Source organism: Equus przewalskii, chromosome 13, assembly GCF_037783145.1.
Source record: "Equus przewalskii isolate Varuska chromosome 13, EquPr2, whole genome shotgun sequence".
Taxonomy (NCBI): Eukaryota; Metazoa; Chordata; class Mammalia; order Perissodactyla; family Equidae; genus Equus; species Equus przewalskii.
The window spans coordinates 84,213,985-84,230,402 of record NC_091843.1 but is presented as its reverse complement, the minus strand read 5'-3'; the positions used below and the strand labels follow the sequence as shown (position 1 = coordinate 84,230,402).

Genomic DNA, 16,418 nt, shown 5'->3' with positions numbered 1-16,418 from the left:
TTAACCTCTTTTGCTTTTATCTTTCCATATCTCAGGCAACCTTTTTAATTTGGGGGAAAGTAGCTATCTTTGTAGGCTGTTTTATATGATCACAGATGGCATCATTTTATCTGTCCTCATACCATCTGTAGCATCAACTTAGTGTATTCCACTTGGTGTCATCTTTCATTTATGTGAGAGTGAGTTATTAAAATAAATCTTTATATTTGTATAGAATTTTGGGTAAACGTTAGGGTAAAACATTGATTTATTTTATCGCAACAGTAGTATGTAAAGAAAATTTATGTTTTTTCACCTCATCTTGATTTACTTTAGTCTTTGAAATTGAATTGAATTGAACTGAATGACTACTTGTTGAGCGCATATTGTGATCTTGGAACTGTGCGAATGAAGAGATGATCCCTGTTCTCACTGAGCTTACGATCTAGCAGAAAAGACTGTGAAGCAGTAAATGGAAAGAAAATAGAAGGTGGTATGGAAAAGGATGGTAAAGGATTAAATCTGGTCTAGTGAATCTAGAAAGCCGTTTTGGGGGAAGGGTGAGTAGGAGTTTGCCAGAGAAAGTGGAGCTGTTAGGCGGGAGGAAAGAAGAAAAGAGTCTTCTAGGCAGAGTGAATGGCAAATGAGAAAGCCCTGATGTCAGAGAACTTGGAGTGACCAAGATGCTGGAACACGTTCATTATGGCTGAAACTTAGAGTGAGAGGAAGAGAGTGACAGGTGATCTGGGGTAAGACTTGAGGAGTAAACAGGGATCAGTTGTCTTATAGATCTGTTAGGGATTCTGGATTTGAATCTAAGGTTAATGGCAAGTCAATGATGAGCTTAAAGCAGAGAGATGATATGAACAGATTTGTGTTCTAGGAAGACTGCTCAGGCTACAGTGTGGAGAATGGATTGGAAAAAGGGACAGAAGTGGGTGTGGGAGGAAAGTGAGGAGGCTGTTTTATTAGTCTTTGTGAGAAATGGTTTTTACTTAGACTAGTGTAATGGCGGGAGAGGTGGAGAGAAGTGGATGGCTTCCTGTGAGAATGGAGGAACCAGTCTGTGTGTCTTCAAAGCTCTGGCTTGTTTTACTGTGTCATGACAAACCAAATGCCTCTTCTACACAACAGAGCGTAAGCCGGAGAAAAATGGAACAAAAATGAGATTGAAGTTAGTATCCGTATCATGAATACGCATGACCTTACAGAGTAGTTTAAAGGGTAGCAAGGATAAAAGTACTCAATTAATTACAAAGTACTCAATTTAACAGTAATCTAGGCAGGATTCTGCTGTGAGGTTTGCCCTTCACCTCAGTGTGTGTGATATCAACAGAACTTTGATAGATAAATGTGTGCTCACTAGCTGATGTCTCCTCCCACCCCCCAATGTCAGTTCATTCCTTCCTTTGCTTGTTTGTTCATTCATTCATGCAAAAAAACAATTACTGGGGCTGGCCCGGTGGCGCAGCGGTTAAGTTCGCACGTTCCGCTTCTCGGCGGCCCGGGGTTCGCTGGTTCGGATCCCGGGTGCGGACATGGCACTGCTTGGCAGCCATGCTGTGGTAGGCGTCCCACGTATAAACTAGAGGAAGATGGGCACGGATGTTAGCTCAGAGCCAGGCTTCCTCAGCAAAAAGAGGAGGACTGGCAGTAGTTAGCTGAGGGCTAATCTTCCTCCAAAAAAAAAACAAAAACAAAAACAAAACAAAACAAAACAAAAAAAACAATTACTGAGGGCCCACATCCACTAGATATGTTTACTTATCTCAGTCTTTAGTGTCATGTATGGCCATTATACCTAGTGTAGGCCTTTGATGTTTATAGGTACTAGATAGGCCATGTCTCATTTAGGACACGTTTAGTCAGTCAGGTTTCCATTTTAAGTTGACAGTACCTCACCATTTTTTCCCAAGTGGCCCATTGCTTAGGGAATAGCCACTGATAAACTCCTGCAGCCCTGGTCTCCCATGTCTCTTGATGTTATGTCCTCTGTACTTGCTGCTCCCAGCCTTTGCTCAGGCTCAGTATGTCAAATCCCGTTTCAGTCAAATAGTTGATCACTTCAACCACCACCATCAAGTCTTCTATCAGATAGTTGGTTAACTGAGTGAATTGGTTTTTGACCAAGATGATCAGTCATTTCAGTCAGAGTAGAAAATCAGTTGCCCATTGTAGACCTATTATCTTAGCCGAGGTAATGCAAGCAGGTGTAGCAAATAAATCCTCAATCTCAGTGGTTTAAATGCAATGAAAGTTTATTTCTTGCTAATGTAAAGTCCAGTTGGTAGCAATGAGGGAGTGGAAGGTTTTCTGCTCCACTTACAGACCAGGCTGATGAGTCAACGAGAGCCTCACAGGATTGCCCTGGGCTCAACATCTAGCTGGCAAAGGAGGAAAGACTGAATGTGAAGATCCACAGGAAATTTTTATGGGCCAGGACTGGAAGTGGCTTGATCATTCCTACCCACATTTCATTGGCTAGAACTTGGGTATGGGTCCATGACCATACCTAACTGCAGGGGAACCTGGGAAATGTAGTCTCTGCGTTTGCCGGGGGGCGGGGTGGGGGTGGGGGGAGAAAACCTAATGAGCCAGTCCTGCCCCACCTAGCTAATGACTTCCCTTGCATGGTATCTGCTCTTTGATTCAAATGCTAAGGGGCAGGGAGGGTCCAGAGATATGGAGGAGCAGTCCCCTTTTTGCTGTTCTAAGTGACCACAGCTACAGTGCTGGGCATTAGAGAGGGAACCGTCTACAATGTGAATTCTTAACATATCTGAAAACTGCTATTGCTCTCTTCTCACAGGGACATAAATGCTCGACTTGATGCTGTATCTGAGGTTCTCTATTCAGAATCCAGTGTCTTTGGTCAGATAGAAAATCATCTACGTAAATTGCCCGATATAGAGAGAGGACTCTGTAGCATTTACCACAAAAAGGTAAGTGTGATAGAAATCAAATCTGTTAAACCTGATTATGTTCTTCAGCATGAGGATACCAGATATTAAAGGAAAATGTCTTGGAGCTTTATTGCTATTTTATTTTGTAAAATCTTGCAGATAACATAAGAGAATCCTCAGAAGTTTTAATCGCACAAATTAAGGTTATTCCAATTTTTGCATTGTGAAAAGTAAAATTTCCTGCTTCTGTTAACTATAGAAACACATAGAGGCCCTTCTGTCGTAATACAGGATATCCTCATGTTTCATCTTCAAAGTGTGGACCACCATCAAAATAGGAAATTTACTTAGACTAGTTACTTTTTAAAAGAGATGCCATATTTCTTTTGACCTCAGAACAACTTTTTACTGGATTCAACCAAAGGAAAAATCTGCCAGTAGAATATTTATGGTGGTATTAATATGCAAACAAGTTTAGAATTGTAGGTAGGTAGAAAGCATTATTTTGTTTTTTGTCACTTAAGGTGTGCAGTGTAAGTCATAACAATCACAAGAGAAGTTTTCCACACTTAGGAAATAATTTACTTTATCTTCAAAATATGCCTAAAATTTAAAAAATGATCAATTAGTTATATTTATAATTGTTAATAAACTTTTTATAGTGTTTTACCAATTACAGAAACCATTCACGTATATTAGACCCTTTGTTCCTTGTACAAACTTTATGAGTTGAGAAGATACTGTGTTCATCACCTTCTTACTGATGGGAAATTGTGTGAACTGCTTTCTGTATGGATGTAATGTTACAACAGCTTGCATTGTCTTGGCTAAAATGATGATGCTGGTTAGTAACTTGCTAGTAAGTAACAGAATTAGTATTTAAACAAAGATCCTTCACTGGGTTTTTAGTGGCTCCACTTTTGCACACTACCATTTTTGTGATAGTAGTTTTGATTACCATTGCATTTTTTTCCTGGTGGTCCCTACGTAAGCACATTTTTTCCCCCAAATGTAAATCCTTGCCAATTTAATAATTCTATTATAGAACAAGTTTTATTTGCTCAAATTCTGGTTGTGACCAATTTTTCATTTGTCTTAACTTTTTAAAGGCCTTTTCCCCCACAAAGTTTTACTAGAACGATAAGTACTGCTTCTGAGAATACTTGCAGTGCCCAAGAGGACTTACGTAACTGTTCCATATGCTTAGCTAAATTTGAAAACAAAGAACAAGCCAGAATTGGGAAATAGTGATCCCCAGGAAAAAATGCATGAGTTGCTTATGGGGTCAGTGGAGTCTGTTGTACCATGATTTGATGCACTGTGTTGTTTTGCTGGCAATAGCAGAGGCTGTCCTGAGAGTTGGAAGTTTGATGGTTGACTTTTTTGAGGCTGCAGAGTGGATGTCAGACCATTTGTTACTTTGCATCCTTGGCCCACTGCCTAGCAATCAGTGCATCTGACCCTTCAGATCTCAACAACAGACCTCAAGCGCCTCGACTTCTTCCCTTGAAAGGATTCCTTGACACAAAATAGAGATTTTTGTTTTTCTCAAGAGAAGATAGGAGCAAAGCTGAAAAAATTATCAATCGCTAATCAGAAGAGCTGAGTCACAACATCCAGGCGTCAAGATGGCAGCATCATTCCGTGCTGCTGTGATTTGTATTTGGCCTTGCTGCCTCTCTTTAAACTTAACTTTGATGTTTGCATTTCATACAGTTTGTGTATTGTAAAAGTTTAAAAACTCTGGTAAAAGTCAGAATCTAATTTTTTTATTGAGATATAATTGACATATGACATCATATTAGTTTCAGGCATACAACCTAATGATTTGATATGTATGTATTGCAAAATGATCACCACAGTAAGTCTGGTTAGCATCCATCACTACACATAGTTGCAAAGTTTTTTTTTTTCCTTGTGATGAGAACTTTTAAGATCTACCTTAACAACTTTCAAATATACGATACAGCATTGCTAGCTGTAGTCACTGTGCTCTGCATTACACCTGCAGGACTTATTTATTTTATACGCAACTGGAAATTTGCACCTTTTGACCACCTTCACCCATTTCACCCACCCCTTCCCTGCCCCGCCTCTGGCCACCACTAGTCTGTTCTCTGTATCTGTGAGTTTGGTTTTTGTTAGATTCCACGTATAAGTGAGATCATACAGTATAGAATCTAAATTATTTTAAAAGTGACCAATAAGCAGAGCAAGAATTACTTTTATTTTAGAGTTTCAAACTACACTAAAGGAACTTATGACTCACTCAGAAGCTGTTCCTTGTTGCTGTTTTAATGTTTACACAAGAATGTGCCTAAAGATTGATGTGAAAAGTGAAGATTAGAAATGATTTGGTAACACACCAACTTTAGGAAGTCTAAATGCTTTAAACCAAGTTTTTATAGATTAGTTAGCTGGCTCTTGGAACACACCATCAAACACACGTCTGTTCTTTATTATTAGATTACTCTAAATAAGCTTCTGCTGTATGCACCAAATGGTGAGTGATATCCTGGGTGCAGGCTGTGCCAATTATGTGAAAGTCATAAAATGGTAAGGAGCACTGTTGGGATATTGTGGAAGTGGTAAGCCTAGGCCATATGGCTGTGTGGAAAGTGCCATGGAATAGGCACAAATAGGTATTTTTATGATGATAATAATAGAGGATACCAAGTGGGCCAACTCTGAAATAAAATAAACACTTCTTTTGATAGTAAAACTTTAAATTTAAATCTTACAGGATAGTGCTAGGCATAGGACCTCATATTAACTTTGCTCAAGAACTCTTTTGTAAGGAAGTGATACATAACTGCTGAGGTTGGTGAGTACATTTAAAGGATTATAGCACTTAGTAAATGTTGAAAGGAGAGTGTTTCCAGAATTTTGTAGGCAAGAGTAGTTTCTTAGCCAGACTGGTATAAGCCCAAAGCCACGTTTTCTGTATGGAGCTTAGGCTGGAGTTCTTCCAGTCCTGTGCTGGCCTGCCTCTGCACTTGTGGGTTTTGCTGCCCAAAATGGGGTTGAACATGAGTGACTCCAGGAGCAGCTCCCTTATCCTTATCCTCAGTTTCCCTGCAGCTCCGTTGAGTTGTTTAGCTGAGGAAACTTGAGAACAACCTGCCTTGAGCACTTAGGACTGGATTGCCAAGCTCTCCTGGTTTTCACTTAGCTGCTGTTGCTGACTTAAACTTTATCATGTCTGGGTGTGAAAACTCAAACCCCTTCTTGCCTCTCAAATTACAGTAATTGCAAGAGATTATTATTCAAAAATTATATTGAGAATGTTTATTTTCCCTTCTTCACTCTTGTTAGAATGTATCATTAAGTGACTCTTGGCCAAAAAGCTTCTAGGCTCCACATTTATCCAAACAGTCCAGCTTCCTATATGTCTCTTTCCCAGCAAACAGTGGCCTTTCTGGAGAAGAGGTGCGTTATGATGCACTTTGAACTCAACTTTTGTTCAGTTGGACCTAATTTCTTATTTTTCTCATAATTTACTTCATTCCTTATAGTTAATAATTGTCTTTCTAAATGTGTTCTTAGCATTAGTCCATTTTATAAATACTGCTTATTATGTGTACTTATCGTTACATAACCATAAATTGCCCTCTCATCTCAAGATGTTTATTTTTCACCAAATGTTCTGTTAATTTCATTTCCTTGAGCCTTCTAACCTGACTCAATCTGGACTGGTTGCCCCCTATACCTGTTGTATAGCTATGTTCTTAGATTCCCTTTATTTCCCTTGAATTGAATTTCCTGTTTTCTGTATTCCATGACTTCCTCTTGGTTTATTCCTTCCTTTTGGTGGAGTACATCCTGTAGAAGCATCCTGAGAAGGAATATTGGAAGTAAACGTTTTGAAACATGGATGTCTGGAAATGCCTTTTTTCTACTCTCACATTTGATTGGTAGTTTGACTGGGTACAAAATTCTAGGCTGTGAATTATTTTCCTTTAGAATTTTGTGTTACTCCATTGTCTTCTAGCTTTTTGTATTATTGTTGAACAGTCTGGAGTTATTCTAATTCCTGATTCTTTGTGTGACTTTTTTTTCTCCCCTTCTAGAAGTTGGGAGACTTTCTCTTTGTCCCCAGTGTTCTAAAATTTCATATTGATTTGCCATGATTTGGTTCTGTTTTCATCCATTGTATTGGGACCTTTCAATCTGGCAACAAAGTTCTGGGAAATTTCCCTGAATTGTTTTTTTGATGATTTCTTTCTTTCTGCAACTCTATGATTTGAATTGATTGTCTAACTTTCTTCTGTATTTTCTATCTCTTTACACTTTTGCTTTACCTTCTTGGAAATTTTATCACCTGGATCTACTACCTCTTCTGTTAAATTTTTCATTTCTACCATCATAGTTTAATTTCCAAGAATTTTTGAATTTTTGTTGTTTTTTTGTTTTCTGAATGTTCCTTTTTTTTTTAAATAGCATCCCATTCTTTCGTGATTGCAATATTCTATGTTTAACTGAGGATATTATTAATAGCATTCTTTTAGAAGTTTTATTTTACTTGTATAGGCTCTGTTCCCACTAGTATTTGTTAGTTGATTGATTGTTTTGGTTTTTGCATTTAACGTTAGGATTTTTTATCTCGTGTCTGATCATTTTTAAAGAGTGGAGGACTGAAATGCTGACAGGAAGGTCTTGTAGATGATGTGGCTTACAAAATATGAGGTGAGCTGTAGAGTGAACCAGCTGGTCCATTTCTTGGGAGAACTCCTGCTGTAAGAGCTTCAGGGTTTTCCTCTGGGGTTTGTGAGATCCCCCCAGGGACTCTGCCAGTCTCCTGACTGGCTAACAGTGTTCTGGGAGCTAGGTGGGGACAATTGGGAATCTCAGCATTCAGTTTGTGACCATTCCCTTAATCCCTTGCTTTTGGTGGTACTCTCATCCTTCACTGTGCCTGAAACTGGTTCAGACCCCATGTTTTATCTTCTCCAGAGGATAAAATTAGTCTCCTGCAGCGTAGGAGAATGGTGGTTGCAGAGGGACCTGGAGGGGAATAGAAGATCAAGGGATTGAATTGCTTCCTAATTCACTTTCAGCCAATTGTTTTCTCCCCCATCCTCAATGTCCACTTCCAAAGATAATTTGTGCCACCAGTTCTGAGTTTTTTAGGATTCTTGGTGTAACTTGAGTCCTAGTTTTCCTCACAACCAGCTTAACATTCAAATACCTTGAGTCTTCTAAGTCAGTTACCACTTGTTCATTTACTTTATAGCTGCTAAGATGTTGTTGCTATTATCTTTTACTCCTAGTTGTTCTTGAGGTTTTATGCCTTTTTAAACAATCTTGGACTTTAGTTTCAAGATAGAGTGAAACTAGATGCACTGGTTTAGCCCACTCTCTTTATCAGAAACTCCAAAAGTAAAAATTATTTATGTTCATGTTAAAAAATTACAGCAGTATCCAAAGGTATAAAATAAAGAATAAAAAGTCTGCGTCTATCATCCCCCACATACCCACTACCCAGAGGTCACTAAAGTCAGTTACATGTGTACCTTTCCAGACATTTTTATTTATATTTTTATTTCTATAGGATAATGCATATAATTTAAAGAATCACAGATGAAATTTTACTGATGTAAATACATATATGGTATATAGTGTAAACATATACTATGTATATTTAATATATGTTGAAATTATGGAGTTCCATATTGATCTGTACACAGTATGTACAGATGTCTTAATTTTTTTTAACTATTTCGTACTATTACATTGTATGAATTTTTCCTAATAAGACCTTAGTTGCTGGATATTTGCTTCTTTATTCATCCATTTAATATTATTACCAACAGTGTTACTATAAATACTCAGATACACACGTTTTTTTTTTATTATTAAAATATATTTTTAGTTAAATTCTTAAAAAGTGGAATTGTTTAGTCAAAGGGTATATGTACTTTTGTATTATGAAGTTATGACAAATTGCTCTTCAAAAAGATTGTGCTTCTACTAAGAGTATATAAAAGTATCTGTTTTATACCCGCTGTGACTTAGCTGTTATCAAGCTTTTAAATCTTTGACATTCTGATAAGTGAGAAATTTTGTCATTTTAATTTGCATGCCCTAATTGTGTGTGAAGTTGATGTGCTTATTGGATATTCTTTTTCTGTGAGCTGCATATTCCATTCGTTTAGCCATTATTCTTTGGATTATTCATCTTTTCTGTGTCGATTTGTAAGAGCTCATTATACCTGGAAGAATTTTTGCCCTCTATCTCTCATATGTCCTGCAGATATTTCCCCAGAAATGTCTTTTTTATTTTTACCATTGTTTGCTGTATTTTTGCTATATGGTCAATATATTTTAAAATGAAAAAACACGGAACAAGTATTTGCTTTACTATCCCTGGCTCAAATTATTTTGTTTTTAACTTTAACATTATTTTCTAAAGTGTTTAAACTACTAATTTAACATTTAGAAGGTATCAACAATACTTTATTCAGTTAACTAATTTATCCAATAAATTAAAATTTTCTTTTATTCTGATTCTGACTTTAAAAAGACCACTAATTAAGCTTCATTTTCGTGTATCTTATGCTATTTAGGTAAAAAATATTTCTGTTTTCAGTGTTCTACCCAAGAGTTCTTCTTGATTGTCAAAACCCTACATCACCTGAAGTCGGAATTTCAAGCATTGGTACCTGCTGTGAATTCCCATGTTCAGTCAGACTTGCTCCGGACGTTTATTTTAGAAATTCCTGAACTCCTCAGTCCAGTGGAGCGTTACTTAAAGATACTTAATGAACAAGCTGCCAAGTAAGTAGCAGACCCTTAGTTCTTGCTTTCCAGCAGTGAAATTAAAATAATGTTTTTGCCATTTGATGCGTCAATTCTTAAGCTTCTCTAGAAGTAATGATAGAAGTTGCATGTGAAATTAAAAATGCTTTTGGATGCTGACGGCCCTGTATTACAGCTGGAAGTAACACTTTGCTGTCTAAAATTCAGGCAGTTCGTCATCTGGGCAGATGCAATGCTTCTCCAGGTGTCAGAGGATGAAAAGATCAAGTCCAGGCAGAACGAGTAGCCGCAGTTTATTAATCCAGAAATGGATGTCAGATGGCTTCTGGTACTCATTTGCTAGATACCCAGGGATGGTCCGTCTCATATTTAGAAACTACAGAAGCAAAGTTATCCTTGAAGAGATGGTCATTTTACAATTCATCCCACAAAGAACTCTATATAAAAGAAAAACGATTTTACGTTTGTCTTTATTTTATGAATAGTCAAACAACAAATATTTAATTTTATCTCTTGGTTTCACCATGGGAATCATGACCTTGCAAAATGAAAATGATGTTAGACTAATTTTGTTTGTCTTTAAAGAAATTAAGAAATCCATAAATATTTCGTGGCAGACCTGGAATTAGAACGTTGTTTTCCTGACTTTCAACCTTTGGTCTTTTATTATTCTATGAAAAATAATTAATAATTGGTATAAGTAATATGCTTTAATATATGTATTTGCATTTTTTTGTTTTTTTAGAATTGGGGATAAAACTGAATTATTCAAAGACCTTTCTGATTTCCCTTTAATAAAAAAGAGGAAGGATGAAATTCAAGAAGTTACTCACAGGATCCAAAGACATTTGCAAGAAATACGAAAAATAATAAAAAATCCTTCTGCACAATATGTGACAGTATCAGGACAGGAGGTAACGTCAAACGTACTTTTATTTTGCATTAGTTTTCCTCAAGTAGAAAAGCTATTTTAAAATGTAAATAAAAATCTGAGCATAGGATGAAAGTATTCTTTTTTTTTCCAGATTTTCTGTTTTGTTCCTTGGAGATACGTTTTAATACCTTCTTTTGATAAGAATTATTTTAATAACAGTATTTTGTTTGTTTACTCTAGTGTCTTCATAAAATCATGCAACTTGATGTTACATGTATTTTAATATTATCTGTTGAAATTATATTTTAGAAAACCTTGACGATTGTAAATAATAGCTTACAGAATTCATTTACCCTAAGTCCAGGAGAGAGAAGTTAGTCTTTGCTCTCTGGCCTGCCGATGATAAAGTGATAACAAGTGAACCATCTACGTTGATTGGCTCACACAACGTAAATGGCAGGGCTCCCCTCTGAAGTTAGGAGTATAGCTGCTGAAAAAACAAAAAGCAAAACTGCAGTGAAAACCTGCATTTAGTGAGTCTCCCATAACATTATGGTGCTGTTTAGAATGTGTTTTTTGGTATGTGTACTTCTGCTTAAAGTTTGCTGTTCATATCTGAATGAGAATTGGGAAGAGGTGTGCTTCTTAAATGCACTGTGCCTTTCAGTCCTGCTCGGAGTCTTGAGGCAAGCCACCTCTACATCCTGTGTCTAATAAAATATGAAGATCCCAGCCGAGGGAATTTGAGAAGTTCTACCTCGTTAAAAAAGCAAAGTAGTGAATAATTTCTATAGGATGAACGTTTTATTAAGAATTTTAGAAAATAGATATTTTTCTAGGGGGGGAGAAGCTTAATTTCAAGTCAAATTTTAAATATTTGCATTGCTTTATGTATTTAGCAAAAAGATTGTTGATTTGTATGATTATTTGAAATACACTCTATAGTAAATTATAATATTTATTCAAATGTTTATTAATGTTGTGCCACTTAATAGACCGTTGATTAAGTCTGCCTGTCTTCTGGACTAAAGTTAAGATGTGTATCCTCAGGCAGACATTTCACAATGCCTTCCCCTTAGAGCTCTATGTAATAGAAAAACGATTTGACAATGTTTATACTTAGTCCCCCACCCCCACCCCCACTCCAAACAGGCGAATTTCAGATATTTAATTGTATTTCTTGGTTTCACTGTGCTTTGACCTTGCAAAGCAACAAGTGACCTTAGCACCACTATTCTGGGCTGTATGTTGAAAATGAGATGATCAAAACTGCTTAATCACGTTAATAAAAGATAGGTAGTAGAAACGTGGTTGCCTGGTATTACAGGGGGAAAGCTGAGTGTAGGTGCCAGCTCTACCGCTTACATGCCAGTGACCATGAAAGAGTCACATCTGTTGTGGTGAGACTGCTGCGAAGACCAATTGAGTTAAAAATGCATGAAAGGGCTTTCTAATAATAAAGCACCGTGCAGTGTTCTTCAGAGGATAATCATAGTAGTAATTACCATTTACCAAGCACCTGTTAAAGTTCAGAATGGTGCGAATTGCCTAACAGATATTATTTAATCCTTGTAACAACACAAAAGGGGGTTGGTTGTTCCCATTTTTCAGGAAGGAAAACTGAGGCTTACTGTAGTTAGGTGAGTTACCCAGGTCAGAAGCCCAATTCCAGCCCAGGTGTGCCCAACTCCAGTTTGTTTACCATGTCTTTATTTCACTGTACTCACAAATATTAACGCGAGGGATTGTCAACAGCATGGATTTTATTTGATAAAATCCAGACATTTTAGAGCTCATACTATTCAAACCAAAATAAAGCTTAAGTCTTGGGAAGACAGTACTGGATTCAGTTGGCAGTTTTAAAGTAAAATTGGGTAAAACTGATGAGGAATTCATAAGGGATACTAGATTAGTTCTTCTTTATCAGTGTAACATTGAAGTTTAAGAAAAAACACAGCTTGGAGATCAAGTAATTGGATTACACATGATTAGGGAGGAAGATAAATTATCTTCTTCTTTACTTAGCCTTCACTAGGTTAAGGTGGTGAGTTTGAGGCAAAACATTTCTTAGTCATTAACAGTAGTCTGGATGCTTGCTAGATTTTAAAACCCTTTAGAACTTTAGTACTATGTCAATACAGAATCACTTTTACAACATTTTTGGAGAATTAATACCTCTACTCATTCAAACACCAAATGAATTCTGTATATTCAGCAGTTATCAAATTCTGTTTAAAAAAATTCAACTAAAGCCATCAGCAAATTATTTGGAGATACTTAAAGGACTAAGAACAGACTTTGTCAAATATTACCTCTGATAGGTGAGGAAAGAAGCAAGAAAAACCCTTATTTTATATATAGATGGGCTTCTTATTTTAAACTTTCTGAAATTTTATTTCCATATATGTAATTTTTCTAATAATTCTTTAAAAACCTGTGAAAGCAGCCCACATGGTACTGGATCTTGTTATTATTAGTAAAAATAGAGAAATAGATAGACTGTCAGGCCAGTGTTACTTTTGACAACATTCATGTTTCACCTCTGTTCACAATTTTTAGGTGCAGGTGTACCTCGGAGCTGTTGTGGGTTCGGTTCCACACCACTGCAATAAAACAAATATTGCCGTAAAGCAAATCACATGAACTTTTTGGTTTCCAAGTGCATAGAAAAGTTATGTTTACACTATACTGTCGTCTGTTAAGTGTGCAATAGCATTATGTCTGAAAAAATCAATGAACATAACTTAATTTAAAAGTACTTTATTGCTAAAAAATGCTAGCCATCATCTAAGCCTTCAGTGAGTCATAATCTTTTTGCTGGTGGAGGGTCTTGTGAAAAAGGGTATTGTGCTGCGAAGCAGAGTAAAGCGAAACACAGTAAGACGAAGTAAGCCTGGACTGTTAGAATATGAAGCCTTATTGACTATGGTGCATTACTGTCTCTGACTCTGACTATATTGGTTTATGAGAAAATCATGAGAGTAGAAGCTTACATAGCTTTACATAATTAGTTCACCGTTTCTGTGACAGTCTTTCTCATATTTTATGAATGTAGAGTATTGTCTCAATCTTGAATCAAATATGGAATGAATATGGGGTGATATTTAGATTTGGGGCAGTATTGATAAGTAATAGCATTCTTAAGGAAAAGGAAAGAAATATTGGGGGGAAATATTTACAAAAAATTTCATTAATTCACAACGTGTATCGTATCCAAATATCTGCTTAATATGTTTAAGATGTGGAAAGCATTCTCTAAGTCTTACTTGTAAATAAAAAATATTTGAAAATTCTTCAGAGAGTGAGAAAGAAAAGGAGGGAGAGTAGGAATGGGTTAAGTGTGGTGTTGGGGGAAACAGGCAGCAGTTTCTGGAGTGAGTTAAGAATTTTAGCAAACTTAGCAGTGATGTCAGCCCAATGATACCACAGGCTGTAGTTTGAGTAACAACATCTGACATTTAACCAAGACAGTGTTGGATCTCCTGAGAAGAATATGAGGGATTGTTAGAACGAATCAAGACAGACTTCTCACGTCAGCACCTGAGAAACGAAGTCAGGAGCTATAGAGCAGAGAAAGTTGCTGTGAGAACGCTCTAAGGTTTCTGAAATATATGTTAACTTCCAATTTTAGTTAGGTTCCTTTTCTTTAGCGATAGGATCCTTAAACCAAAGGCTCATCTGCTCATTCTTAGAGCTTTGTAAAAGGAAATAGAGAGAAAATTTCCTATTCCATAGCCAGTGTAGAAGAGAGAAAAACTGCTAGTTGATGACGATGCTGAGGAGAAACATGGGCTGAAAAGAAGAGGACACACAGGACCAGCTCCTGTCTGAGGAAGTGACCCCAGCGGTTTAACAAGCAGGAGGTCCACATAGCTTTCGTGGTTCTCACTGTGTGTATTCTGCATCCTGTGCGGGCTCTGTATCTGGCTTGCTTGAGTTGCTGTGGTCCTTAGAGTAGACCTTTGATACGTACAGATTGAACAGCTGTCTGTGACCGTGACCAGTAGCAATTTGTAATGTGTATAAGGTACAGATTTGAATCCAGCACTGCGATGCTGTGGTGTTATGGCAAATTGCTTAAGGAAGCCAGCCTAGCCGGCTGCCCCTGACCTCGTTGAGGCAGTTTTAGCTTCTTTTAAAACTTTCCATCATCGCTTAGGCAGGAGCTCCTGTGAACCTCTGCGTTAGTCATTATGGAGCTCGGTTTGTCCTTCCCAAATACCAGCGATCTGCTGTGGTCCTGAATCTTGCTGTTTGCCTTTGGCACAGTTCTTCCCAGAATTATTTTATAAAAAGATCGATACGTCTTCTCATAGACATTTAAAAATAATATTTAAGCAGAATTTTTTAGCATACTCTTAAAGTGATTTTATCTTTCCCATCAATGGTATTTATTTTGTGGGTTTTTTCCTCAGTTACTTTTTGTAGCCAAAGGGGATTTTAGACTCTTGACTCTTAACTGCTTAACTGGGTGTGGCAGATTTGGAATTGTATTAATTCCTTTCTATGCAAGAGGACATCATTAGTTCCAAAATTTTTGTTAAGGATGAAAATTCTTAAAATTAACCATTACTTCCTATTAAAATTAATAAAAGCTATAGTGTTTCTATTACTACAAAAGTGAACTCAAGAGCTAGGCTGATACTGTTAATAATTTGCACTTTATAAATACCTGAAATGTTATAAAACTGGTATATGTGAAAAAATTCCTGTAGCCGTCTCAAAACTAGTGGGAGCCACAGAGCTTCTGGGTTCCATCCTGTACAAAATAGATGAATGTGTTTGTTTATTTAAATAAAACATTGAATTTCATTGCAGTAATGCAGGAAAGGGAGCAGGAAGAAGGCAGATATATAACCAATGCTAAAAATGAAGGGTGTGATAGAAGAAGTTGATTTCACTTGCTTCCTGGCTGATTTCAGAAAAGCTTGCTTGCAGAGCACAGTTGGAGCTATAAAGATGTAGTTCTTATATGTGAATACTTAAAGAAAACACTCATGGGAAGAAATATCTGCCTCCCTTGATAGTTGAGGAAGTCAGCGCTTTTTTATGAGCATACTTTTTAAATTTTTTTTGAGGAATATTAGCCCTGAGCTATCATGTGCTGCCAATCCTCCTCTTTTTGCTGAGGAAGACTGGCCCTGAGCTAACATCCATGCCCATCTTCCTCTACTTTATATGTGGGACACCTACCATAGCATGGCTTGCCAAGCGGTGCCATGTCTGTACACAGGATCCGAACCAGCGAACCCTGGGCCGCCGAGAAGTGGAATGCGTGCACTTAACTGCTGTGCCACTGGGCCGGGCTGTTATGAGCATACTTTTAGAGGACTTAGGTCCCCTGGATAAAAACTATTATAATAAATCCTCTTCTGTTCAGAATAGGGGATGGGACTATATCTCAAACTAGTATAACATCTAATGATTGAATATTTTAAAATTTTATGTACTTCCAAATTCAGTCTTATCACTGAGTAATAGAATTCTTAAGATAAGTGGGTACTGATAAATGAAAGAGGTCATTTAAGAAGAGTCACTATTTGTAGCATGCACATAATGTTATAAACGTTAAAGCACCAAGTTATATCCTTTATTACAGACTTTTTGCTCAAAACAAATTATACTTTATTCCAAGTATTAAAACCCTAATTAATAATATTTGATTGTACAGACATATACATGAACTCTCCCAATAGCAATACTGGATTTACTTTGAATGTTTAGAATATTATTTACTAAACTTGTTTAGCACAGTTTTGAGGAAGCTTTAAAAATAGAATGGTTAATCATTTAAATATCTAACTTTTATTTATATTTATTTTAGTTTTTGATTGAAGTAAAGAATTCTGCTGTATCTTGTATACCAACTGATTGGGTTAAGATTGGAAGGTAGGTTTAAAAAT

The 16,418-nt window shown here is 36.8% G+C and overlaps 1 protein-coding gene across 2 annotated transcripts in view; it reads left to right on the top strand.

Annotated features, from left to right (window-relative positions):
* The window catches only part of MSH3 (mutS homolog 3), a 157,870-nt gene that overhangs the window by 72,342 nt on the left and 69,110 nt on the right, over positions 1-16,418 (top strand). For both annotated transcript variants that reach the window (XR_011525691.1, XM_008518033.2), the window contains exons 13-16: positions 2,789-2,921; positions 9,472-9,659; positions 10,387-10,555; positions 16,340-16,404. Coding sequence is in view for 1 of the 2 variants with exons in the window: in XM_008518033.2 (XP_008516255.2) it covers positions 2,789-2,921; positions 9,472-9,659; positions 10,387-10,555; positions 16,340-16,404 (555 nt within the window). In the remaining variant the exon portion in view is untranslated. The remainder of the gene's footprint in view (positions 1-2,788; positions 2,922-9,471; positions 9,660-10,386; positions 10,556-16,339; positions 16,405-16,418) is intronic.